Raw genomic sequence first — 26088 nt, forward strand, 5'->3', positions numbered from 1 at the left:
CGACCCAACATTAGTATTAGTCGATCAAATTTCAAAGCTCTCCGTTAACCAATGGCAAAGCCTAGAGTTGGACGGTATTGAAGGATCACTTTTCCATCCACACAGCAAAGTCAAGATTTCACATTTATTTATTCATAGGTTTGCCACTCTATTAACACGTTCATCCTGACAGAACCGAAAACCTTTCCAAACAATAAGTATTTCGTCTTCTTTATTATTTTTGACTTATGGGGAAACGCAGATATTAGTAGTAGTCGAGTACAGATTAATGAGGTTTCAATCAAATAGTCTGATGCCATATATATATATATATATATATGGCAAGGAAATTCGTGGTCGAAACAAATCATCCAGCGTCGATCTGGTTAAACACAACGGCAGACATAGACCGCCTCGTGACTTCCGGGTAAGAGGAACTACAGCTGTATGAAATCATCACAATTTCGTTCAAAACTTTTGTAAAATGTGCATGTTGCTGTAAAGTTTAGAAATCTGTTCTTCCGAGGGCATATCAGTATCCTTTAAAACACACTTACGTAATGGGCCGCCTTGTTCACCTTTTGCGGACTCAGGAGATTCGCTTAGCCAATTGTTCGACCACAAGGAAGGAGATGTGCATTCAAATTTCTGGATGCGACTTTATCAAATAAATGCGGAAAGCACAAAATAATAGAGACAAATCTATAGGTTAGCACCTATCTCGCTCAGAAAAGTCTGCAATTTATCCAAAGATCCTAAACGTGGAATAATGTCAACAGTTTTAGGGAATAAATCAGCAAAAGTTGCGCCGACAGATAGTCGATTCGATTTGTGTCATTGCGTCACTGTAACAATGTGATGAGCTTACTATCCCAACCTATCTCGTTTTCATTGTTTTCATAACCGTTTCTACGCAATGCTAATCTAAACTCTCTCTGCAGAATCAGCTTACATTAACTATGAAGTCAGGAATTTTAATTAAGTTCGTATTTAATTTAAAAACGAGTGAGTTGTGTCCTTGAATTTTTTGTTTCTTGATTATTTTCCACCACCTTTGGGATACAATGTAATTGGGATAGATTCGGTACTTCTCTCTTCTATCCTCGGCTCCAGATTTCTGGAATGAGAGGATTGATAGAGGAGGATGTCTTATATTTAAGCACTATATGAGGAAGGCTTAGAGGTTATCAAAGTTTATGGGGGACCGGAATATTTTTCCCCCATGGAGATTGGTGGCCTCTGCTCAGCCACTAGGGTGGTGGAAATTGAACGCTTGTCACTTGTGCTTTGTGGAAATTTCCTCTCTCTCCTCTCATCAATCGCCAACTTCAAACTCTTTGATAAGATCTATTTGTAAAGATCACATCATGTTGTCCAATTGAGAGTCATCTTCAGATGCAGCGATTTTATAAGGTATCAAGTTTTATTTTTTTCTTCGGCAAGAAACGGTAGTGCCGTAAACACTGGCACCGCTGCCATTTCTCCTGGTCCTCCATTTATTTCATACTTTCCCACATCCAAAGGAAAAGAGAGGAAGAGGAGGGAGAGGGACACTGACTGATCTCCGTCCATTAATCATAATGAGCTCTGTGTGCTCTCGCCTCCTTTTACTTCACTTTTGATCCCTGCCTTCGCTTCTATCCTCTTCTCTTTGTACTACTGAATGGAAATGAGCCCTTTTACGTACACCTCCCATATTATTCCTCTTCCGGATTCCTTTGGAAGCCCATCGCTCCCTCTCTACCTCTCCCACGCCCCCACCGGACAGTAGCAGAAGAAGCAACAGCATTAAGGGCTGCACAAACAATCGTATGTCCAAAGACAATGACCTACTGAATTAAGTAGGTGGTTTTTATGCATCATTGGCGCAGGAAGTTGCCAAGGAGCGGTCAAAAAGTTCATGCATTTTTATTCCACTACCGGTGAGCCTTTCGTTTGTCTATTTGCCTCCTTGTTGGCTTGTTTGTAAAAGGCAGGTAACAAGCTGCGGAATTTTAAGGCCATTTTTAATGTCACGGATCCCATGACTCCTTCGGTATGTTTTAGTGATTTTGTAGGCCTGCTGTTGTAAATCTCGGAATTGTTACCAACTATATCCCATGTTCTTCTTCAGCTACCTTAAGTTACTTTTTCGATTTTTCCCTCGTTCTGGTAACTCGTCAGGTATGGTATTCTGGAAATATCTCAATAACAAGATCTAAAGTTCATTCACTCTGTGGGCGATAGAGCAGCACACTTCAATGCATAGAGGAAATCAAATGCTTAATGCGACCTGGAGATGATGCAGCATGGGTGGGAAAGAAAAGGTATTTTGTCGAGTAAAATTATTCTCAGTGCGTTTAAGAGTTGCTTTTCGCCTTCGCTCATAAAATCCAACTGCACTCTTTAATGTACGCGATTGGAAATATTAACGCTGGACAGGGTGAATCGGTCATGACGCCCCCTTTGATGACCGCGACGACGTGAGGGAGGAGGACTCTTGGGGGAATCTGTATGCGCTTCCCCCCTGTGGGAAATACGATACGTCAGCATTAGTAATGGCATTAACTGCCCATCCTTCATCCTCCTCCTCCTCCACACACACACACACCTGTTTTACATTCCCTCGCGCTGACTGCTCGTAGTCTTCCGACCGTTCTGAATGAAATCAAAGCCTTAATGATGTTCCACATCCGCTTTCCTGTGGTAAATGGGTTCACCTAGGCGTCCAATGGTAGGAAGGTATGTTAAGAATAGTATGGAATACATATTTATGCCTAATCAGTGCAAAGTGCCCTGGGATGTTCTCCAAGGCGTATACTTTGAAATTGGTCTTCTCGCAATCAGTTAGCGCATCGTAAGTGCGATATGTACTGCCTCAAAGGCTGCAAAAGGAACACCAATTTGTGTGTGCAAACTTTTAGTGATTTATTTGCAATGTTTGATTTTTGCAAAATATAATTGGCACTGCACTCCACCTTAGTGGATAGTTGGATTTTTTCATGCTTAGCGATGGATTCGCAGCTACGTAGAGACTTCATGGTGGAATATTAGCCCCTTAACGAGAGAAGAGGTGGGGGAGTGTCACGAATATAGTCGTAAAGGAGAAATATCGTGAATTTGTGTAGAGCGATTTCAATCACCTATGCAATAATTAAGTTAGAATATTTGCCTTCATAAGCATAAAAGTGAGTGAAAGTGCTTTTAGAGGGTATATTTTGCTAGTGGAACGTTCAAAAGCATTTTCATTTGACCAATCAAGGGTTCATTGGATGTCTAGATTAGTTCAAATCACTTTACCTTTTCGAATTGTCATAAACCAAGCATCACTTATACTGCCCTTTGCACAGTCTTTCAAATGCACTTTGTCATCTAAATCTACGATTTTCCCATTACCTTTAATTCTCATTGCACTAGCATTTGTTTTTGTTGCGATTTGCTTAAGCAGACCCGTGGCTAAAATATGTGCCCCGCTCCACACCTCCCCCATCGTCTTTCCCTTTCCTATAGCAGTTCTCGTGGCTGGAGGTCCCATTTTGGAGCCACTGGCGAGAGGCATAAGCAAACACAAACACGCGTGTTGACTTGGTAATTGGATAATGTGTAGTGGTACATCAGATATGATAAAAAGTCGCACGCCGGCGTCGCGCATTCGGGTGTGCCGGGGCACTCCGTGTACGCTCTCAACGATAGTGATCACTGTTCTCAAACAGCCTTTGTTTCCTGCTTATTTCATCACCGAAGAAAGTACTCAAGCCAATCAGTAATGGGTAGTCTCAGTTTAAGTGTGGCTCATTTTTTCTGGTGTCAGTCACGATGTGGTATTTGAAAAGAAAAATTTTATTGAACGTACTTCGGATTAAACTTTTACAATTATTTGCGCTCATAATTTGTTGCCATTGGTGTAGGAGGATGGTGTTGCTACCAAATCTGGCGGAGCAATCTCATGGGGTGTTACCTCCTTTCCGAGATGACGCCACAAATCCTCTTCCGAGATATGACCCTGCAAATTCAGTTACAATGAACGTAATCTATATGATTTGTTTAAGGTATTTTAACGACTTCAATAAGTACAACCCAAAACAGTCCATTTTTGTCACGCAATGATAGAATAAAATTTATTCTACGCTAAAATGATTGCTTGAGTGTGTGCAGAGGCCACCACCATTGTGGTAAAGGCGCTTATGCCCTCACTTGGCGTGCCTCCCTGTGCACCAGGTGGCAAGTTGTGCCACTTGTCTTTGATCCCAGTGTCCACTCTTCGCAGACCTTATTTATTGTTTTTTTTTCAAATATGCTACTTACCAGAGTTTTTGTTGACGATTTTCCACTTTGCCATGAAGTGCAAAATAAGCAGGACTTTTCACCTTTTCGAAGAAATGAATAGGTTTTATGAAGTAAAAGTGCTCTTAATTGATGGTATTTTCCGCTGTTGCATTGATACACATCTCAGAATTTATCTAGCAGCCAGAATGCAACACCGACATAGAAGGACTTTTCAGTCTAGTTGGACCATTCTAGGGTGGACTGTTTAATTGGCGTTGAAATCACATGACTTCACTGCCGTATCCAGTTTTCATTATTTTTAGATGTGATCCTAGTCCCCCTTTCCAAAACGCTCCTTAGCTGCGTGGAGACATCAACTCCTCTGAACTGGACGAAAACAGAAATTTGTCTCCGTATCTAGCACGCACAGAAAAATTCTTCTCTAATGCATTTTAATAGCAGTTTATGCTTTGGCCTGGGAATCACCTTAGCCGGGATTGTCACTGACAGACGTACTGTCGACAGTCTTTGAAAAACCTGCATTGTCCGAATGTCTTGTGAGTGAGCGCTGCACTGTGTTCGAGGTCTTCTCCATGCATCTGCCATTGTTGCTATTTGCCATCTCAACTCATTTAGTCTACACTGGCCCATGGAATGTGCGCCGAACAAATTTGTCACTTGCTAGTCCACGCAGCGACGCTACGCTAACATCCGTTTTTGTAAAGTGGTTGGAAAATTAAAGCCCTGGTTTTAAAGGATTAAAAAAATTACATTAAAGGCGAGTTGATGTAAAGGTCCCGACTGTCGTAACGCAGACAACTTGTATAGTAGGAGCGAGGTAGTAAGGTCTAAATACCGTTGAAGCATGGATGCAACCGGTTTCGAGGTCTGCTTACCAAGGGTCATCGTGGCCGCAGGAATCTACGCCACGCATGTTGCGCCAAGCCTGTCTGACGAGGGAGGGGGTGACTCGTGCGTGCCACAGGCCGGTGGTCGTTTAAGCAACACTGGTGAGACCAAAAAACAACAACACCTTCAGTATCAACAGCACCGAGATGAGGGGTATCAACAGCACCGGGGTAGCGACTGTCAAACCCAGCAGCCTATTGGCGACTTGGTACGTGAGACATCTGTGGTTTAAACCTGGGCATTCAATTAACCATCATTCCCCATATTGTCACGTTTACTCATTTTAATAATTCACAAAATCACTTTACTGATTCTGCAGTGTGAATATATTTTTAACTTCTCCGCGATGAGCAGAATAGCTATTCGAATAGCTGATTATACACTTATCAGTCACGTAAACCAAGCAGCTTTGTCTAAAAATATTTAGATAGTATTTTTATTAAAAGGCTTGATTTAAAAAGACCTCCTTATAGGCTGAGTATACCATTCTAAAAAGATTCGATCGTGATTTGGCATTTAGTTAGATAAAAAGTTTGCAAGTTCACATGGCTAACTTAGTCATAGTCATTTTACATTTATTTACTTACTCAGGTTCCTTAGAGGATGCTCTTATTAATGTAGGGAATTGGTTTCAAGATTCCAAAGATATTGATGTGTTAATTACAGCAGACCATGGTCTTTCGGGTAGTGACTATCTAAATCACAAAGGTCATTGGCTATGACACTGAATTGCACCTAGCTCATGAGGTGTAAGCTTCCATTAATTTTACATTCCTCCTTCCCATAGTCGCTTGCTGAGCACTGTTGTAGAGGCATTCCAAACGCTTTGTAAGACTGGTAGCTTTAATTCTCCCTGTTCTTTTATGCAGTCCAATAATTAAACTAAATTTATGTTCTGCCAATTTGCCTACTAATGTAAAAGTGGACACATCTCTTATCAGTCCATATCTCGGTAGTCGTATCAATATCAAACGATCAACGTAAAATGCTTATTAATGAAATTGTTGCTTATTTTAAATATTTTAGTTTAGAATTTGCCAAAATTAATAGCAATAAGGTTGTGTTAGGTTTAGGTGACTCGTGGGCCTACTAGTTTCAAAAATCAGATATGTGCTGGTAAGATGATCTGATATGGAACACGTGTTTATCTAATGCAGGCATATCTGCCAATCTAAACGCTTGGATTCGGGTGAGCGTTTGAAAACCCCGATATCCAATATCGAGTAAGCGCGCTTGATGATGACAGCACAACGAGGTCGTTGATTGGCGAACACGCTGCACAGCCAATCACCACAAAGAGCGATGGAGTGCACGTGCGCGCTTCAACTGGTCGCGTGGCGCAGAATTCCCATGGCAGGAGGAGGGAGTGGTTCAAACCACAATAACACCCTTTGTATGGAAGTTCCACACGCTTTTTATCCCGCGAACTCATCTGGTGAACAACCCGTAAGTCCAATTTTTCTCTTTTAATATATTTCAAAATAAACTTCTAGAGCATTGTATCCACATACAACATTTGTGTTAAATTTAGATTTGACTTTTTACTTAGCCAAAGAGGTTTACTTTTTCCCTTACTAAGGGTAGTGCATTTCGCTGGAGCATCCAAACTTCATCGTTGTATTTGATACCATTTCAGACACTACTTTTAAGAGCCTGCTTATCATCGTGCATAATATATTGTCATAATGCATTTTGCCGAAATAGTTAGGTCTCCATTTTTCAGCTTTTTGTCCATCGAATAGTCTAATGTAATTTATGTGTATTATAAGTTACATGTTTAATTAGCTACCTGTGACTACATTTATCATGGTTACTTTAGGTGGATCAGTTGCTCGGAAAACTGCTTCTTTAAGAGACTTAAAAATAGACTTTTATAAGAATTATAATTTCTATGTTTTTAACTTGTCTTTAGAGATTAAGAGTGACGATGAGTCAGCTGAGTTAATTTTATCATTTCCTGATCAATTTGGGTAACCATCGTAAATGTTATCGTTGGCAGTTTTTTTATTGTTTCTCGAGACAAATCTGTAGAAGAACTATTCTTTTTTCTTTTGAACACTTGTACTAATTTGAGGTAATTTTATGCAAATCAGCCCATGGAAGTCAAAATGGTCCCATAGAAAGAACAAATCGGTCCTATTTCGAGGGTTTTTTGGTTCTGCACTCTATTTGTGAGTCCGTCATGCAGAGGATAGGGGTGTGTGGGACCTAAGGTAGATCAGAAAGAATGAAAGAAACAATCAGAAGGGTTTTGTGGGAGGTGGAAGTAAACGGGAAGAACCACGGTTATACGGCTATGCAGACAATAAAATTGACCTACTTCCGTCCTCTGCTATCAGAGCTTCCACAGATACCACCTGCTGTCACTCAATTGTCCCCCTCTTTTCACCTCTTCCTCCACCCACTACCCCGCCCTCCTCCTTTGGATGTCTGCAGAGATAGAATGCTGTATGTAAGAGATTGTCAGCATCCCTGCCGGCTCACAAAAGAAGGATTTTCCAATGGCTTCCTCAAAGTTTCTGGAACTCAATTTGGTATTTTCCTGCATCGTCGAAATATATGCCGTAATCACTTTATTGCTCACGACGCACATAGTTGAATTGATGAGACTAAATTAAACCTATTTTTTATCTACCTAGGATGCGGTCTCCATGACTTGACAATGCCTGCTTAGCTGAATTTAAAACAATAAACAGATGGATGCAATACTTTTCATTTGCAGATAATAAAAAACCTTTTGGTTTTTGAGCAAAAATTAAAATACAGCTAAAAAATAATGCCACTTGGTGCCACAGTGGATTGATTAAGCATCTGGGCTGTGATCCACTTTCAATAGGACCATGACAGCAGGCATGTTAATGCTATCGAAACTGTGCTGCCATATTTGTTTGCAGATAGTTGGCTCGACCGTTTGCGTTGATGCCATGTCCTGTCAGATGGCTTGTATGTGCCAATGGTCTACATTTTGAGGTTACAAATCGGCACACTAAGGTAAAGCTCCTAAATACCACATTTTATTAAAATTTTGGATTCAGTTTGTCTAATTTGCATTTCATAAAAGCCCTAATATAGCAAAGGTTACTTAAATTGTTTCCCACCAACGATTTCTCATATGCTAAAAAGCTGACCAGATAAGGGGTTTTTAAAATCCATTTACTCAAATGAAATAAAGGTGATAGTGAGTCTGATCAGGTAATGAAGTTCCAGGATCTTCACTTCTTATTGGGAAGAGAATGAAAGAGGGGTAAGTAGAGGAGAAGACCAGCAGATAGGCATCACTTTCACCTTTCCTTCGTCTCGTCCAATGCAAGAGCGAGCCTCATACCGCTACCCAATTAAATCGCGCATTCTGTTGGAGCTAGCAACCGGAAGCTTGCAGAGATGCTTCGTTTCGATTGCAAAACCACTTAAACTCATATTTTGCATGCTCTATCTGCATTTGAAGAAAGGAAGGAAGGAGGTAATTCTACCTACTTAAGACCTCACCAGGTCTTCTCTCCTACCTTTTAGGAATTCAGTTGATTGGTCAAATTCAAGATTGATCGTTTTCAGTCTTAAAATGCTATTTTAGTTATTAGCTTATGAACAGCAAATTTAAATTGTTCTGTATGCTTTAGTATAGTGCTACAATACATCAGCTAAAGGTAACTTCACCTTTCTGCAACTATTTTTCACTCACCTATGCCTATCACTCAAATACCCGAATTTGTTGGTATCTAGTCTACTTTGAAGTACCACTATGCCCTTAATGCGGGAATTTTGAGATTTTTCACCGTTTTTGCATAGAGGATGACACAGAGCCATATGAATGGGGAGTCACAAAAAATAAAGAGAATAAATGAAGGAAAGACAGGACATGGAAATTTGAAAGGTCTATCAGTGGAACAAGTGTTTCGTTTGATTTTTAAGTTTTGCCAGGTCATACATATTGCAGAGACCGTGCGACAGGGAGGAGATTCCAGTGGTTCACCCTTTGTCTCTTAATTGAACTGGTTGGTGCTTTAAGGCATAATACCGGTACGAGTTATAAGGCAGCTGCGGCTGTTACTTGCTCCTGTGGAGTAGATATAAAATGAAAAATTAATCCCCTTTCTGTAAACTCGCTTAAACCGGGCTTTGGAATGATATGAGTTTCTGTGGATTTAGCTCAACTCTAGTGGTACGACAAGTGTTATTTTGGATAAAATTAGCTTACAGACAACGGTAGATTTGTTTCCTACTCGTCCACTTGCCTCTAGCCAGCATAGCGGGACTTCCGTTACAGATGCCAATCGGGGATCGCCAGTCAGAAAACAGAGCAAGAGGGAGAGAGGCAGGCAGGGAGAAGGAAGTGGTCTTGACGAAACACACCACCGGAACCCTGATTTCCATCTCCACCGGTCTCACTCGCACACACATGATAGACACAGCAATAGATTACGCAGGACGATTGGAGAACTGACACAACCTCCACTGGCTATTGCTGCTTTAAACAATACAGTTGGACTACCAAATAAAATCCCTTTCTTTCCTTGCTCAAAGGTACCTCAAATCCCGATCAATTCACGAAACACATTCGCGGAAGGACTGGTGCAGAGTCCACCACTCACCAAACTCTCTCGCAGTCTCACTGTCTGCGAGGACGGGAGCATTTCGGAGGATGCAGGTCAGTATTCAATCTCCTCTTCTTCGGGTTCTGCGGATCAGAGCTCAGGGTTGCTGCCGCTGCCACCACTGCCACCACCGCCTCCTCTTCAGGCAGAAGGAGGTGGAACTTCGAGGAGAGGGGAAATTTTTACCTCCTGGGGGGGTCCTGCTCACTCACTAACGAATGGAGGAGGGTTAGAGGCACCTCCGTTCCCCTTTCAGTCAAGCGTCACCACAATGCAGCCCCAGGCGTCAGCGCTCTGGGGCCATCATCTGCCACTGCCGCAACCCCCTTCACATTCTCAGTATTCTCCTGTCTTTTTCCCTGGATGCGTTTCCTACCTTCCGACATCACAGCCGCCCTCACAACACGTAATAGGAATGCCTATACAGAGGCCAGATCTCCACCAGACTACTTCTCATGTAAACAGGTAAGTAGACATGGTCCAAACCGTATAAGGCCTTCAATCACCTCACAGCGACCCATTGAATAAGGAATTCACCAACGCTGTAACAGGGAAATGAAGTAAAGTAGCGTGTAATAATAACACGTCATGAAATTTTGAATGCAAACTCATGTTTCCGAGCTCTAGATCGCAAATGTGGGTGTGTTTCGGTACACAAATATCATGCAAACGAAAAATCAAATGCTTGATCCTCTAGCCGGGAATGAACTTCTAGCTTGAAGTGTTATTACCATTGATTCTGTCATATAATTTGTGCATCTCAAACGTAATTTTAGCAGGACGTTCAGTATGGACAGAACGCAAATTGTGGACGGCTATAAAGGGGGCGAAGAGGATGGAGAAGGAGAGGGGAGTGGTGGAAGGGGAGTAGAGAACGGGAGAGGTACTGGAAGCGTGAGTCGTCGAAAAAACGTCACCCGTGAAAGCACTTCTACACTGAAGGCCTGGCTTCGGGGCCACATGAAGAACCCTTATCCTACCAAAGGAGAAAAGATAATGTTGGCTATCATCACCAAAATGACAATCACGCAGGTCTCCACGTGGTTTGCAAACGCGCGGCGCCGACTCAAAAAGGAGAACAAGATGACCTGGCTACCGGCCAACCGTCCCGAGGGTGTAGACAAGCAAAATTCTTCCTCCCAGCCATCTTCCTCAAATGTTGTGGTAACAGCGACATCGTCAGCAAAGGTGGAGCAGGCAGGGGAGGAGGACTTTGAAGTGGAAGAATCTGATGATGAAGAGCATGAGACCAGTCTCTTCGATTTCCACTCAGCCGCCCAACCGTCCTCGGGTAGTTTAGGTTCCCATTGGCAGCAAAATTATTCTAGCGGTGAGTCAGTAAACTGCTAAAAGAGGCCAAAGAAGCTAAAGAGGATAATCATAATAAAAAGACAAATGATTGTTTTATGAGTGGTCTGGATACCGGGGAATCAGTTAACCTTCAGTATTTATTTTAAGTTAAATAAAAATATGAAAAATTTTGAAGCGGACCATTATCAACTTTTAGGATTCAACTTACAAAATAGTCTTTTTACATACACATGTTGTTTATATGTGCAGCATTGGCAGAGGCACCAATAGGCGGGGGAACATCGACCATAGGGGGCATGGAGTCTGGCGAATCCTACGAGGAAGTGCAACAACAAAGTCCGTGTATGTGGAGAGGTGTCACTGCACCGTCCCACAGCCCTTCAGCTGCTCTCTTTCCCCCCGCACAGTACACCTACAACGAAGTTATCCATCTGCCTCATCACCCATTAGAGAAGCAATGGGGTAGGGAAAGTCACCTTTTGACGCACCCCACTGCCCTTGATTCGCTCGGGGAGGAAATGGAGGAGGGAAAGTTCACGAGACTAAATTATCTGTAGTAAACTGACGGCCACCATTCATACCCGTTTGCAGTATCGACATGGAAATGCAATCCCTTTCTGTACATACTCATTCACTGTATTTTGTGTTTAAAGATTCACCAGAAATGCCCTACTACGTGCCCTTAAGTAGAAAAAATAAGTCACGCTTGTTTTCAGTTTTGTTGGAATTTTGGAATGTGGCAAGATAGCGTGCATTAACTCGTTAAACAGTGGTGTTACATGCGCAAAATGAGTACAACATTCAGAAATGTTAGGCTGAAGGGAAAAAAGTCCAACGAAATTGAAGGTTTGCTCGTAAGTACGGCAATGCATACTTGATTCGGTTTTCCCAAAACAGGGTTGAGATATGGTAAAAGATACTGATTGGATCTTGTAGATTTTAAATGGAAATGATGGCTTAAAAAGACTTATCTATGGCATGCAAAAAAATGAGCATGTGCTCCCGAAAATGGTTTCAAGTTTATTCATCTGAAGACTGCTTTGAATCCCCATCGCAGATTGACTATTTCTTAACAAAGTAGTCGAGAGATTGCGCACGCAGTCAACAGGATCTGGCTTTACTAGGGGCAAGGCGAGTTCCCAAGGTGTACTAACATAAATTATCTCAGGACCACTCCTCTCTCGAGATCGACATCCGTGTGGACATACCAACTCGCTCGATTTGAGCAATCATCCCAGCAAAGGCATTCCGCCTCTTCCATCCTTGTTAATAATGAACTAGCACCCCCGCACGACCTCGATATCTAATACCCGGACTCATAGATCTTGCGACATATTCAGTGAGGGCCCGGATGCAGCAAAGATACAAATTCCCGGCCCCCAAACCCATAATGTACCCACACCGCCGCTATCGAACTCAATATCAGATGACCCTAAGAAGGATTTACGCACCACCAGCCAAAAAAGTGACTCAGATATGATAAAAATGCAGTTAGCCGATTCTCTCAATAGCTATCACCCATCTCGTATTACCAATTGCAACTGAATAGGCAGAACTCCATCAAATTTATAAAAAAAATAGAAACAAAAAATGAGTCGGAGGCAGAGAAAACTATTGGCAAAGTAAAATTGAAAGGTTCGCCAGATAGATTTGATGTAAAGAAAATGGGACGGCTATTATAGCATTAGGTGGCAGCTTCCTTCTGTACAAATGCACCGTCAATGCTGTCATCTTCAACATCATCGTCATCATAGACTTTCCGATTTCTACGTCGCCTTCTTTTCTTGGTTTGATTGTTTCCTCTGGAGACTGTTCCACAGCGATCATTGTCGTCTCCACCACCCACGGGGGTCGCAGTATCGGCAGTGCAGCGTTGAGAGGCGCCGTCCGGAGCAGGAGTAGGCGAACCATCAGAGGGTTCCTCGGAGATCGGGCTAGTCTCGAGGATCGGCGCAGTGCTGACGACCGCTGAAGACAACGGAGACGGCAGCGGTGGCTTTTTTACGCCAGAAACCGGCCTTGCCACGCCAATGATCTCAATACAATATCTGTCCTTTGCGTGCTCGTCCAGAACTACTGTTAGGCTGTGGTAGTTCTCCGGCTCAATAACTGCTGACTTAGACGAAAAAAAAACTTAAAATAAGGAAAGAGACAAGTGACTAAAAATAGTTGAGAAGGAGAGAAGGGAGAAATACTACAAATACCTAAACCATCAGTCACATAAATGACTCTAAAAGTGAGACTTTCACCTATAAATATAAAAAACCGGTTTTTAACAAGCGTCCCACCAATCATTAAATCATTGCAAAATCCCAAACACAAAGCCACGAATGCGAAGATCTACCAACTCAAATATTCCTTCCGGATTGCGCTCTTGACGTATAATGTGATGAACAAGTTTGAGGATACGTGGAGAAACGTTATCTGCCAGCTTCGGATCAAGGGATATCAGAATTTCCATCATGGCAGGAGCAATCTTAAAATTTCCCGAGGCTCTGAGCTGTCGTATAACTTCGAGGGCCTAAAATAGGAGAAGCCACGCATCTGTTACCTGCTGCTTAGCACTCTTTTTCGGCTGAAGATTCACATGACAATCTTTCATCATTTTCTCAATCATTGTAACCGTATAAGCTCGAGAATTTTCGGGATTAAAACACCTTTCAGAAACAATTTTAGCAACATCCCGAAACAGATTTTCATTTTCAACCTTTCGCTCCTTTACAGTAACTTGCATTTCACCGTCATTCAGAATTTGACCTGAAGATATCAGAACGATGAATAATACGCTACGTATGATAGTATCAACATCTTCTGTGTCAAAATCACGAAAAAGATCTGACTTTGTGGCCAACTGCCCCTTGGACACGTTGGAAAAAATCTCATGAGCTTGTAATACTTCATCAATATTTCGCTCACTAAATAATGGAGTAACTTCATTGGGTCTTACAGTTTTTCGCGCCACGCCTTTACCTTATTTGGATAACAAGCCAATTCATACCTATTGCCATTCCTTTTTAGGCGTACAACAGAGACATTTGTTAACCTTTTTTGGTTAATAGGCGTGAACAAGGCCATTCGGAGCGGTCACTTAAAAGTGCACAACTCCATCTAATGCATTAAAACTAAATAAGATGGTGTATTTTATATAAAACAATTTTTGACGTAAATGTTAAAAACCGATTCCTAACACTTAGATTTAGGTTGTATATAAAAGTTGAATTCTGCCAATTAACTATTAACCTTCGTTTTTCAAGATTAAGCTTTTGGGTGATTTCCCAGTGGTCCACTTAGAACAGAAAGTTACTTTTACTAATTCATAAGATTGACATTAGGACCTAATTACCTAAATACCGTGGATAAACAACTTTTTTGCACTTCCTTGTCTATCTCTTGTCGAGAAAATTCAAGACTTCTCCTGTGACAGGCTCAGTGTTTTCATTTTCTACCTCCGCTTTCAAAATCTTAAAACTAGCAGACAAATTTGAAGTACATTTTGTAGGAAACAAGTGTTATGAAAGCATACAGGGAATGGGGGTCATATGGGTTCACGAGGTTCCTATATACTCCGCTTTATCCCGTCCAATTTAAAGTAGCGTTCCAAAACATCTCTGAAGACAAAAGAAGACATAATACTAGGGCAAAATATATATATTAAGCACAGAGGAGGTGTTTGGACTACTGGCATGGCCCGGAGGCCAGCCCACCCGGCGAGGTACAAGAAGGCAAATTCAAAATTCGAAAGTGGCGCCTCACCGATACCTAGGGATAAACCACCATCGTATTACATTAATGCGTATACAGAAAATTGTTTTAAATAAGTCCCCTCTTCCCTGCTCCTCGTACTCTTGGAACAACCGCGTTGGTTTGAATTCGATATATTTATTGGGAGAAGTGAACAGGGAAAATTAATAAATGGTTTGGGGAGGTAAGGATCAGTGACCGCTCTCAGGCTTGCAGGACGCCGACTCTTCTGTCACGAGGTTTGTGTCCTATCTTTGCCTCCTCTCTGAAAGGAACATTAAAACAGTATAAGTATTGCATAGCAAATGGTCTGTGGCCCCAGGTATTTGTGTCCTCAGTGGGATTGATGTTATGTTGGCAGCCACCAGGCTAGTCAACTACATCAACCCTTTTGTCTAAGAGGCAGTTAAAAAACTGTGCTTTACATGGTCCTTTTAGTATTGGACATCTGGTAATTTGCTGGTGAAATGATCTGCGTAACTTGAAATGCATTTTTGTTCTGAAGGTAATGGGATTTAGAATTTACGGTGTCGGGTAGAACAGGGCCATAGAGCTACGCTAGATCGCCTTCTTGATAGGCAGCATTTTGGTTATCCCATCGAATTATACACTTTTGGCACACGCGCGAGGGCGAGCGTTTACCACTTTCATCCCTCACATGGCACCATGTATTCCGGAGTGTTGTAGTTCTATACGTTAGTGTTAACAATGAACATTTCAGTTGGCTCCCCAATTTTTAAGCCAGTGGGCATTTTAAACGATGAGAAGTCGGTGGATGCATTGTCTGTAGCTCAATACGCGAGTATGCAACCAATTGTTAAGTGTGAGGTCCTTGGTGGATATCTGTTAAGGCAGCTGCAGGCAATGCAGGTGCAGTAGAACTCATACATGTCATGGGTGACTGAAAACCACCAGTGTCCAGCAATTTCGATTCCCGCCCTTGTCCACTTGTTTTTACCAATGAGGATGAAATTATTAAACGTTCATTTGCTCATTTCAGATCTTGGGGCAATGAGCCTCGTACTCCAGGGACAATTCGACCATTCTGTTATATACGCCTAGCCACTTTGCCCTATGATAACGTCTTCCTTACTGTCAGTTTGTGACAGAATGCGCAGAATCTCTTGTACACCAGAACAGAATGAAAACTATTTCTCTGAGCATTTCTCCATTGGTATTTAGCGGGTTTTCTTAAAAAGATCCTTTTTTATTGACTGTCCTTAGTTATTGCAGTTTTGCTTTGAGAGAGTGCTACTACGTGAGTTACAAAGTGAGTTCCCTTTCCTCTATTGTGCAATGGAATCTACCACTGCAGTACCTCATATCAAGAGGTCAATGGGCGGTCTATATCCACCAGATTAACGCTGGATAATCTGTTTTGATCACGGATTCCCCTGCCATCAGGTAATACCAGGAATGTATGACCATTGTAAAGGTAGCAAACTTTTTCCATGAAGTAGCGCCTATCTGTCCATTCTGCTTGTTGAGTTTGGCGCTAGCGCAAGCAATGACACGTACTGGACCTCCCTCGTTCTTCCATGGAAATAGCAACAGACCTAGAGCTGCATCGCTAGCACAATGGCGAGACGCCTAACTCAAAAGCGGATAGGGCTAGAATCGACATAAAGCAGAGCATTTGCTCTGGTCCTTTAAGCATTTCATCATGCTCTTCCTCCCAAATCATATTTTTCTTGACCTAGTTTTCATCTAGGGTGTGTAGTGCACTTTCAAGCTTAGCACAGCCTGTAACGGAACATCAGTAGTAGCTTGCTAAGTTCAGGCAGCTTCGACGTCCAGTCTACCTGGTTGGTGCCCTAAACTGCCGTGTGCGGTCCGCTTTCACCGACACTATGTCCCAAAGATTTTACTGAACATTGTCCAAACTGGCCCTATGCGTAAACCAGTGTTCAACTCGCATTCTGGATACGGTAAAACAGCAATTCCAAATTGTAACTGGACTCCTGCATGCCTTTGTCAATTAGTCATGTATCGTCCAAAAGTACCATAATACAGTGCTCCGTAATGGTCCAGCCATAGCTATTTGCACAAGTAGTTGAAAAGTGGCTGTTGCGTTGCAGAGTCCACTAGGCGTCATCTGGTACGCATAAGGCGCAGTGGGTAAGATGGCAGCCGTCATCATCTGTTTCCGTCTTCTCCACTTACCAACATCTTGATTCTAACTCCAGTATGAAGGACCACTTCGATGCGTGTAGAGAGTCTTAGGAATCTTTAGTGTAGGGTAGGGAAGGCGTGCTCACTGTTATGGTGTTTGGTTTTCTGCGATCAGTATCCCGATAGAGACTAGAGCATCCGGCGAGATCCATGGACTTAAGGACCTCATATTTGAGCATGTAGTGAGGCATACGATTTATCGCCTCTGGTGGAGGAAGTGGTATGCGTCTTAGTGATTGCCAAGTGGGCCTGATCTCTCTGGCGCCTTAGCTTCCATGCCCAGAACCTAGGCACATGAAGGTGTTGGTGCACTTAACCAGCAACTCCTCAAGTTTTGTTCTCTGGTTACCAGTAATGTGGGTGACTCAGCGAAAAAAATCGTCTAGATTGTTCCCAGGCGCCGCTCCAGCCTTATTGAGGACGTTGGACTGGGTGAAGGGAACTCCACATTAGATTTACCTTTTTGATGAATAGAGTAAGTACCCTTTACGCAATGCAGAATGGCCTTAGTACTAAGTAGGACTTCTGTCTTAAGAGTTACAATCCACGCCACTTCTTGTCTGCCTGCAACTCCTTCCCTTCTGCTGTTTGTGGTATGTTAGACTGCGGGAAGCCCTGCGGTTTACTAATGGTCTGACTAAAACGGGGTGAGAAAGGGAATTGCAAGGGTGTGCATTTGGCTTTCCTAGGACTTGGAGGAACCAGTGAGAGTCATTAGGGAATAGGCATGTAAAAGGGAGGAGGGCTTGCCTTAAGTAGGGGCAAGATGTAGACGCCCTCGGTAGTATGACGTTCCATTTGGTGGGTCATTGCTGTTACTCGAACGAGGCAGTATAGCCAACTAATTGAGCTTATTTACTATAAGCCTCACCCACTCCTTGAGGGGTTTGGTATCTGTGCCACCGAGTTTGCCTACCATAATGCAGGAGAATTCTTTGAAGTAATTTTTGCAAAGTGGGGGCGGTATGGTGGACATAAGTCAAGACGTCATGGCATAAATTCATTCAGCCTTTCATTCAACCAAGAAGTTTAATAATCTTGTTAAACATTTTATCAGCTGGTGTGTTGTAAATAAATAAACAGAGCATGGACAAATTGCAATTTGAAGAACTAGTTTGTTGATTGAATGACTGCCAAGGCGGAATATTTGTATGAGTGCATTCGAATGAGAAAATGCGTGTGAGGCAGATGTACCTGTACGGTGGTTAGCCTAGAATCCTTAGTAGGCAGTGAGCTGACGTGTGAGCCATAACTCTTTTTTTACACCTTACCTCTGTAATTTGTTGTTCAAAGTAGTTCTAGTAAAGCCCCCTTTTTCTGTAATTGCTTTGAGGTGAGAAGTGGTTATTGGTAAAAATAGTGTTGAAAAATCGAAAAAAGGGTTTTGTTTTCATGATGGACGCGAATCCCTTTGTTACTAATCTTTTTTTGACGATTATATACAACCTGGCTTACTTCCCTGTTTACCTTCTGATTCGATCCCTATAGCATCAAATGTTCATCAGTCAGAATTCAGTATGGTTAAAAAAAGGGTGGTAAAAATATCGACCAAAAAAGTAAACTATTTTCATTATGGAGTCGGTTGTGGAGTGTAACACTAAAGATAGACACACACTTAAGTCTATAGGATCGGGAACATAGTTGGACATTTAATGCAGTAGCTGAAACCGTTGGGATGCATCAGCACTCAATAGTTTAAGGGGTATGCCCGGGAAGGAGCCTCAAATCTTGCCATTTCAGGATGAGGAGGGTCAGCCGATTATGCGAGCTGCTTCAGCTCAGGAGATGTAAATGCATTCCTTGGCTTTTGTCCATTGCTTGAGGCAAATCATTTCACTCATCTCTCTCCTCCTTTGCAGTGTTTGCTTGCAAACGTGATTCGCAACCTCAAAATTGCTTTTTGTGCTTGACATCTCTAAAAATCGTCGGGCAACCACATTTTAACTGGGCAGTAAAACACCCTTTGAACTCTTGAAGTCATCACCCTTGAATCAAAGCAGTCAGCTCAGGCTATGTTGGCCAAAATCAAACAAAAATCAAATGAGAATATTTACTAGGATTAGAATGACAATGTTCCCAAAGAGGCAAACTATCCAGGCGAAATATGTTCATTTACACATCAATCAGGCAGATTTGCAAAAACCGCTGTAGACTTGGATAGTTCTTCACGGTATCCCGTGCCTTTGAGTTGAAGGTGGGCACTCAAAATACCTGTGACATGTTACAGCCCTTTATGGCACCCGTCTGAGTGTGAGCAAGTTCATCAAAGCTTGTAACCACGTCTGTCAATTACCCAACCAACCAATTGAAACTACGGTCGTCACGGCGTATCTCAATCAGTTACAGTTCACCGCACGGTGTCAGCAGGTCAACTGGTGGAAGCGAGTGACACCTCCAGCCTAGGCAGAGTTCGCTCATCCACCGATTCCGTGGTACAATTTGTGCTAAAAATTGGTGCTCGATGTCCGCCTTTACTCCACACTTTGATCCATTGAATGGGTGGGTGGTCGGGTGCCTGTGGTGCGATTTCTCACCTATTTCACAAAGCATCTACTCTTTCAATTTGGCAAATGCACATGCCCAAGCCTGCTAATTCCCACTTGTAGATAGCGGAAGGCGTGTGTGTGCTGAGGAGTGAAGATAGTGATTTTAGGGAGAACTATCCACCCAACACATTGCAGTGACGACGCCTTGAAGTGGGTTGTTGTGGTATGCGTTGACAATGTCCCAATGCTTCTTGTTCCCAGGGGGTATGTGGAAAGAGGTATTGGAAACGGACTGGTTCGAGTTGAGGCAGTGATTGTCCTTTTGGTATTTGACGGCGCTACCAACTAGCCCATCTCACTCCGAGGGGCTAGAGATACGACTGCATCGAATCATGGATAGAATATCCCAAATGATAGCTAATGTGATCTTGGATACCTGACAAGTTGTATGTACAACCGCATTTGCCGTGTTCTTACATGCTGCGGGAAGGCTCAGCTTCAGTAGTGAGTAATTCTTGTAAGTGCTTATGTGTAATACTTATGTTTTTTTAATGTGCCTTTCAGGGAGGAGGCAATCAGGAAATTCGAACCTTGTAACCGGATCGTCCTCTCTCTTACCTAGTGACTGCGGCCCCCCTCCTTCTTGAATATTGTATTTTCCCTATCCATCTTGTCACCTTTACTAAAGATGTCCAAAGCAAATCAACCAGGCTTGTCTAGGAACGCTAGGAATCGGGAAGCGGAGACCGAGGAGCCTCGCTCTACATATATCTTTGGCTTAGGCGGCATAGATTTTTATTGTGGACCTACTAGTTTTCCATTTTCTAGCATTCTTCTTTGCACCTCGTCGAAAATTTGTTTAACAATTACTAAAGTTGCAAAATTATGAAGTCTGAATTTTTAGCGCAATGTGTTTAACATATCGTAGTTTGTATGTATTGATTAGAAAATGACTAATTATTGCAATTTTTAAATTGGCAAATCTCGTCCAATAAAATCGTAGTGTTGGTGGTTATAAACTGTGATGCATTGCTGCGATATTTTATGAGCATACTTCTTCATGACGAAGCTTGGCGACAAATACCCAGGGAAAGTGATTTTAAATGAAAATATTGTCCAGGCCACATGGTTTGATGTTATACATCAGTTAATGTTTTTTTCAGTGCTTACATAAGTTTAGTCATCGAACAAAACAAGTCAGGCATTCTTGATGAAACCTCTCATGGTGTTCGTGGTCTTTTAACATGTCTGGAAAGCATTTTCTGCGATGCACCCGGAGGTAAAATCTTAGTAGTTTAGATCCTCCTAGATGCCTCTAAGTGGTGGAAAGGTTGGAAATTGTGGCGTTGGGTTGCCCAATCCTGTGAGAATATGCCCCAAAGTTGTGTTGGCTTAGTCAATTCGTTGGAAAATCTCCAAAGTGGTCTTGCCAAGGTGTCAAAAAACAATTTGTTTCAGTTTCTTCTTTGTTTACCTGATGTTGCTCATTTGCAGACTATTTAACTTGTCTTCACTGCCTCCCGATATTCTTATCGGTTTTAGCTCCGTGCCTTTTTGCGACTCGCCCTACAATCCAAGCGCCTTCACTTGTATCTCGATGTTTTGTTCAATTCTACGGAAGTCATAAGGTAGGTTACTTGGTGCTTCATTCTGCTGTATTTCTGCGAAATAAACTTTTTTTTGTAGCCGTGTATATCATCCCACTGCAATCCTACTCTCCACTCATCTGGGAAGAATTACTGACGCAGCTGTGGAATTACAGTACCTAGACTTCTGGTAAACATTGCGTTCTTGGCCCACCATTGTTGTGCAGATTAGTGTTTAAGTATGTTAGTGTTTATTTAAATTCGGAATGCTATGTTGGGAATTCACTCCAAAACTGCCCTAGTTTATCACATCCTTTGCGTTTTGATAGGGATGTTTTTATTACTAAATGAATAGTATTTTCTCAGTTTCGATATGAGGGCTGACGAGCTCAATTTCCCATACACTGGCCAAATAGACTACGCTTTGTTGCTCAGCTTCACAAATAGGTTAGTTTTTTGGCTATTCTTATACTTGGAAGACATATTCCTCTGTGCTCTTTCATTGACAGATTTCTTGTTTTGGATAAAGTTCCAGGTACCCGAATTCAAATGTCCTCGATACCGGGTATCACTTACAAAAGAACTTTTGTAAGCAATGTCAGGAGTATGCAGTCAAAGCTCTTTCAAGCGAATCTCAGAAGGTAATCCCCTTTGTGCTAGTTCGCGTAGTTTTGGCTTTTTTCTAATAGATATTGATTTTCCTTCTAAGAAATATCTGGAAGATGTTGTCAGGGGTGCAAATAAAAAGATAGTGGCTTACGAGAGTGAGTTGGCCAGGTTGTTGGATGACAATCGCCGCCTTCGCTCTGCGTTTGATCAGCTTCAGACCAAGTTGTAGGTCACGATTCATTATCTGCCTGCGTGTTACTTCGTCACCATTTTCATCAAATTTTTTGCGCTAATGCATGTCACATTACCTCATCTATCCACCTCTATTTGCACGGGACGATCTATTTATTTCCAATTGAATTTAATCAGCAAAAATGCACTTACGACTTATTCGGCTCACGTAAGATCTTAGAGCTGCATCATTAGGCATCTGTGATATTCGAAAATTCCACAAATATTTGATAATTTGGATAAAAATTGGTTGAAATAAAGTCCTAGTCTTTTGTAAGCGACATTCGCATTCATTAGTAAAATCTACGCAAATTTTACGCATTTTTGTTCATGCAGGTAGCTATTTTTGCCCACTTTTAACCTCTTGGTATATTACACCAGGATTTTTCCTTTAGATATGGGTACTATGATTGTAAAAACACTTCTGGTATGCTTTTACCCTTTTCAACATGTCATTCAAGCGTGGTCCAGTTAGTGACCTCATCATTTCCGGCATGAAAACAGAAAAAAGGATCAACTCGTGATCCATTATCTTGACGCAATCATTTTAGCAAGTTGTTAGACCAGGTGCGCGTTCTTCAGTACTGCGGTGTCACCCTTCTCTTTCCAGCGCTTTGATGCATGAAGAGTACGCCCAACGACTACGACGGTTGGGTTTTGATACTCAGGTGTTTCCAATTCGCTTGAAACCCCATTGGCGGGATATTTCAAGGCCTCATCAGCGGTGGCGACCACCTGTCGATTGGTCTGCAGTCGAGGCGACGGAGGACCTGAACGATCTACGCGCGACTGAAACTCAGACCCATGCCACTTCCTCTCCCCTCTCCCTCCCCCTATTCCCTCAAAAGGGTCGCGGAGTGCCGACTCCAACGGTGAGTCCTCTGATTTTTCTGCTGATACAGAGATTGCAGGTTAAACAAAATCTTCATCAATGTGGTTTCCTTGCTTTTTGATCTATTAAGTCATCTGCTTCTATTTGACTCGTGTATTCCGTCGTTTAATGATACTGAGGTTAAAGTCCATTATTTGTACGTGTGACAAAGTAGCCTAAGAAATGCTTGCAATGGTCTACTACTTCAGTGCTGCGTTTCATGTGTGGATATTTAGCACGCTGTGTGGTTGTGATTAGTGCTTCTTGGTGCATACTGAACGAGTCATCGTTATTTATTCCTAGAATCTTTTTATTCTATTATTGTGTGAAAATCTCTTTTGTGTCGGCGCTGTGTGAGAAAGACGCACTCGGTGTTTCAAATTATGTCCCTGCCCAGTCAGTGTCAAGGATGGATTCAGGACTTAGTACCTTTTCGCAACTGTAGCCTATCGTTTGTTCCTGTGGCACATTATATTTGCTATCTACCACCATTTTTATTTAACTCCGTAGCTCATTTGACTTGTTATGCACGTCAATATGGGGTAACTCGTAGTAATTCTACTGAGAATCAGAAAAAGTGTCTCATTCGTCCGCTTGAGATGGTCTATAGGAATTCTCCAGTGGGAGATCTGGTTTTGTTCAAATTATTACATGCAAACCATCACACCTGGAAAACTTCCTTAAGGTTCCTCACTTCAGTGCACATCTGACCTCAGACTTTCTCTTCAACCGAATCTCGGGTGCCGTTGATGCACGTAAAACTAACCGACAAGCAGGTGTTTTCTCTCCAGCCTCGATGTGTGGAAGGGGGCTCACGCGTATCCAGTCCCAAATGTGTGGATATGTCCGCCATTGAAGCAACAGAAGATCTTGACGTAGTCGATCTACTCTATGAGCCAAATATCGCGAGCAGTACTTTCTCGCGGATGAGACCTCTTCTACGTGTTGAGCGCCCAAGACCACGGAGCTTCCAGGTTGGTCTCTTGTCTCCGCCTCTTTCCGATAAACCCCAAAGTCAATCCATTGCCCAATCAGTAACCGGTATCGGGGCCCCTTGGATGTAATACAGAAGTAAAAGTAGGAGTTTGTTACTAGAAGATTGTCGAGCTGTTCTTTGTGTAGGCTATTTTATCGACAGTGGTACCTAAAATTTTCCTATGTCATAACATTATTGCATTGTAATTTTATAATTAAATACATTCTTTTAGTGCTTTAAAAATAGACGTATGGCGAATTTGGAAGCATCAGAGCACCGAAACGTTCGGTTGACTCTAAATATACATTCTGAGTCATATTTGGGTGAAGTCAGACATTTACTTTCCACATTTATGCTTCATTTTATACAGTGCTGTTGATCCTTCTCAGTGCCTCAAAATGCAGCAGCGAATCAAAATTGCAATGTTGTCAACAATTCGTCGCATTCATTATATTTATGCATTTCATTTCAGTAGTGTTGAGTTAAGCGAATCAATTCATCGCGGGGTTGATGTCTCATCTCTCACCCCCTGGGAACAGTAGATCCTGTTGATTCACCAGAAAAACTTATAGCAACGATTTTTGGTTTAGTTTGGTAGCGTTCATCACTCGTCACTTGTGTGGGATGAACTACCTTTTCCCCCACCATACAGTTTGCGATGGGTGAGCAGGAGGCGTTAGAGTGCTCCGAAGTGTACCGTCTTCCGGGTGCGACTAATGCCATCTCGCCCTTTACAAGTGGATCGCTTCTCGACCTCTCTCAACTGCTGGTCACCGTGAAGCCCAGCAATATCAACTATCGCGCTCGCTTGTGAGTCCCTTGGCCATGCCTTGCTATTTTCGACCGCCTCACTAAGAGTCTAGATGACACTTTTCTGTCACTTTTTCCACATATTAACTTTCCGAGATGAAGCGCGTTTGTTTATTTATGATGCGAGTCCGAAAGTTCCTGACGTTTTTAAAATGCACTCAATGCAAAAATGTTTAATCTCTATGGCATATCAATTCGTTTTGTTTTAGCCCATGAGTCACTTTTCACAGCTTTATTTAATGTATCCAATGTCCATATTCTCGTCCAGTATAAAACAAGAGTCGCATACAACCCTCCCCAATACTTCACCAGCATAATCTACCACAATCTTACCATAAAGGCGTACTTGGTTATGATTGATTTCTTTGGCTCTCTTTGGATGTTTCAGAATACCAACTCCCTGCTTTCGGGTAGGAACCGGTACTGGGAATCTTTTTGTTGGTTTTATCTCATAGCTCGGTACCCAAGACGGTGGTCGGGGGATCGTCGCGGCGGTCGCCACCTCAGCTGGATCTGCTTTCTGAACTACAGCAAACAGACAGCAGTTTCCCCCTCACCGGCCTCTCTTTGCTGACGTCAGAAGAGGGTGGGGACGGTGGTGGAGGAGGAGGAGGCGAGGAGACAGAAGGTGCCTGTTCTACCTCTGACCAGGTCTCCGATATCGTCAATGAGGTTGCACCGGAGGAGGAAATTGTCTTTGGCTCCTCGGCGAGCGGCGGCGATTGCGGCGGGTGCACCACGACTACGAGCTCCAGCAGAAACACTGTCCTCACTAGTACTTCCACCATTCGGCCTACGAATGTCTCCAGCTCTCTCGCCTCGTCTCTGAGCATTCACGAGGCCAGTAAGTGCTCCGACCCGTCTTAATGCCCGTTGTTCGTGAGATTAGTTTCAGTCTCCGCAGTAAATCCCTATTTTGTTTTGAAGCCAAATACGAAATCTGTCTTTATTTGAGAAATTATTGGAGGTTAAGTGCCCTATATTAAAGTGAGGCAAAATATTCTCACTGAATGAACCTGAAGTTTTCGCAGAATCATAACACTCCGTTGTACACAAATAGGCAGTTAAACCACGTGTACTGCACCTTCCGGCATCGTGAATTGCGTCTCGTTACACCCCCTCCCTCCATTCGCCTTCTTGAGTCATCTGTTTACAAAATCTTTACTTCATCAGAGTACCGACAGTTTAATTTAGCCATTGTCGTGCTCTTGAAGCTTAGTATCGCCCTGTGAACGTCAACCACATACTGCAAAACTAACTGACAAGTTGAACAAGTGGTGTGAATTCTAAAACGTACATGCACGCTCTCTTGGTAGAGGCCGCAACAGAGCCCCCAAGGGGCACATTTCGCCGGTCGACTTCGGACTTGCCCGCCACGACGACCGCGTCGATGACATTGACGAGCACCACGGGGCGCTGCCAACGCCATGTCGTTTCTCCGCCCTGCTTCACTCCCACCTCCCTGCTTCCGCAGCTCAATATCTGACTCCTGTTCAGTCTTTCATCTGTGTTCACACATTTCATCACTTGTTTGATCTCCCTTGCCCCTTTTTTCTCCCATAATATTGGC

The 26088-nt window shown here is 42.7% G+C and overlaps 3 protein-coding genes across 3 annotated transcripts; 2 read left to right on the forward strand and 1 right to left on the reverse strand. All coding sequences in view use genetic code 11, as the record gives it.

The window, feature by feature from the left end:
* Positions 1 to 9996: 9996 nt before the first annotated feature.
* EGR_00271 (Iroquois-class homeodomain protein IRX-4) lies at positions 9997 to 11593 on the forward strand (the record flags this gene model as incomplete). The annotated part of the gene is made up of 3 exons (XM_024489520.1): positions 9997 to 10190; positions 10502 to 11055; positions 11286 to 11593. 3 exons carry the CDS (start codon positions 9997 to 9999, stop codon positions 11591 to 11593), a joined length of 1056 nt encoding a protein of 351 aa, XP_024356198.1.
* Positions 11594 to 12352: 759 nt separating this feature from the next.
* Positions 12353 to 14111, reverse strand: EGR_00272 (Ribosome maturation protein SBDS; the record flags this gene model as incomplete). The annotated part of the gene is made up of 6 exons (XM_024489521.1): positions 12353 to 12468; positions 12753 to 13152; positions 13381 to 13557; positions 13588 to 13793; positions 13827 to 13951; positions 13984 to 14111. 6 exons carry the CDS (start codon positions 14109 to 14111, stop codon positions 12353 to 12355), a joined length of 1152 nt encoding a protein of 383 aa, XP_024356199.1.
* Positions 14112 to 20495: 6384 nt separating this feature from the next.
* On the forward strand, positions 20496 to 26004 carry EGR_00273 (RUN domain-containing protein 3A; the record flags this gene model as incomplete). The annotated part of the gene is made up of 13 exons (XM_024489522.1): positions 20496 to 20563; positions 20599 to 20714; positions 20745 to 20869; positions 20978 to 21063; positions 21122 to 21211; positions 21388 to 21468; positions 21557 to 21662; positions 21731 to 21855; positions 22472 to 22733; positions 23449 to 23706; positions 24361 to 24518; positions 24974 to 25362; positions 25835 to 26004. The coding sequence occupies 13 exons, from the start codon at positions 20496 to 20498 to the stop codon at positions 26002 to 26004; spliced, it is 2034 nt and encodes a 677-aa protein (XP_024356200.1).
* Positions 26005 to 26088: the final 84 nt, after the last annotated feature.

Source organism: Echinococcus granulosus, assembly GCF_000524195.1.
Source record: "Echinococcus granulosus chromosome Unknown EG_S00001, whole genome shotgun sequence".
Taxonomy (NCBI): Eukaryota; Metazoa; Platyhelminthes; class Cestoda; order Cyclophyllidea; family Taeniidae; genus Echinococcus; species Echinococcus granulosus.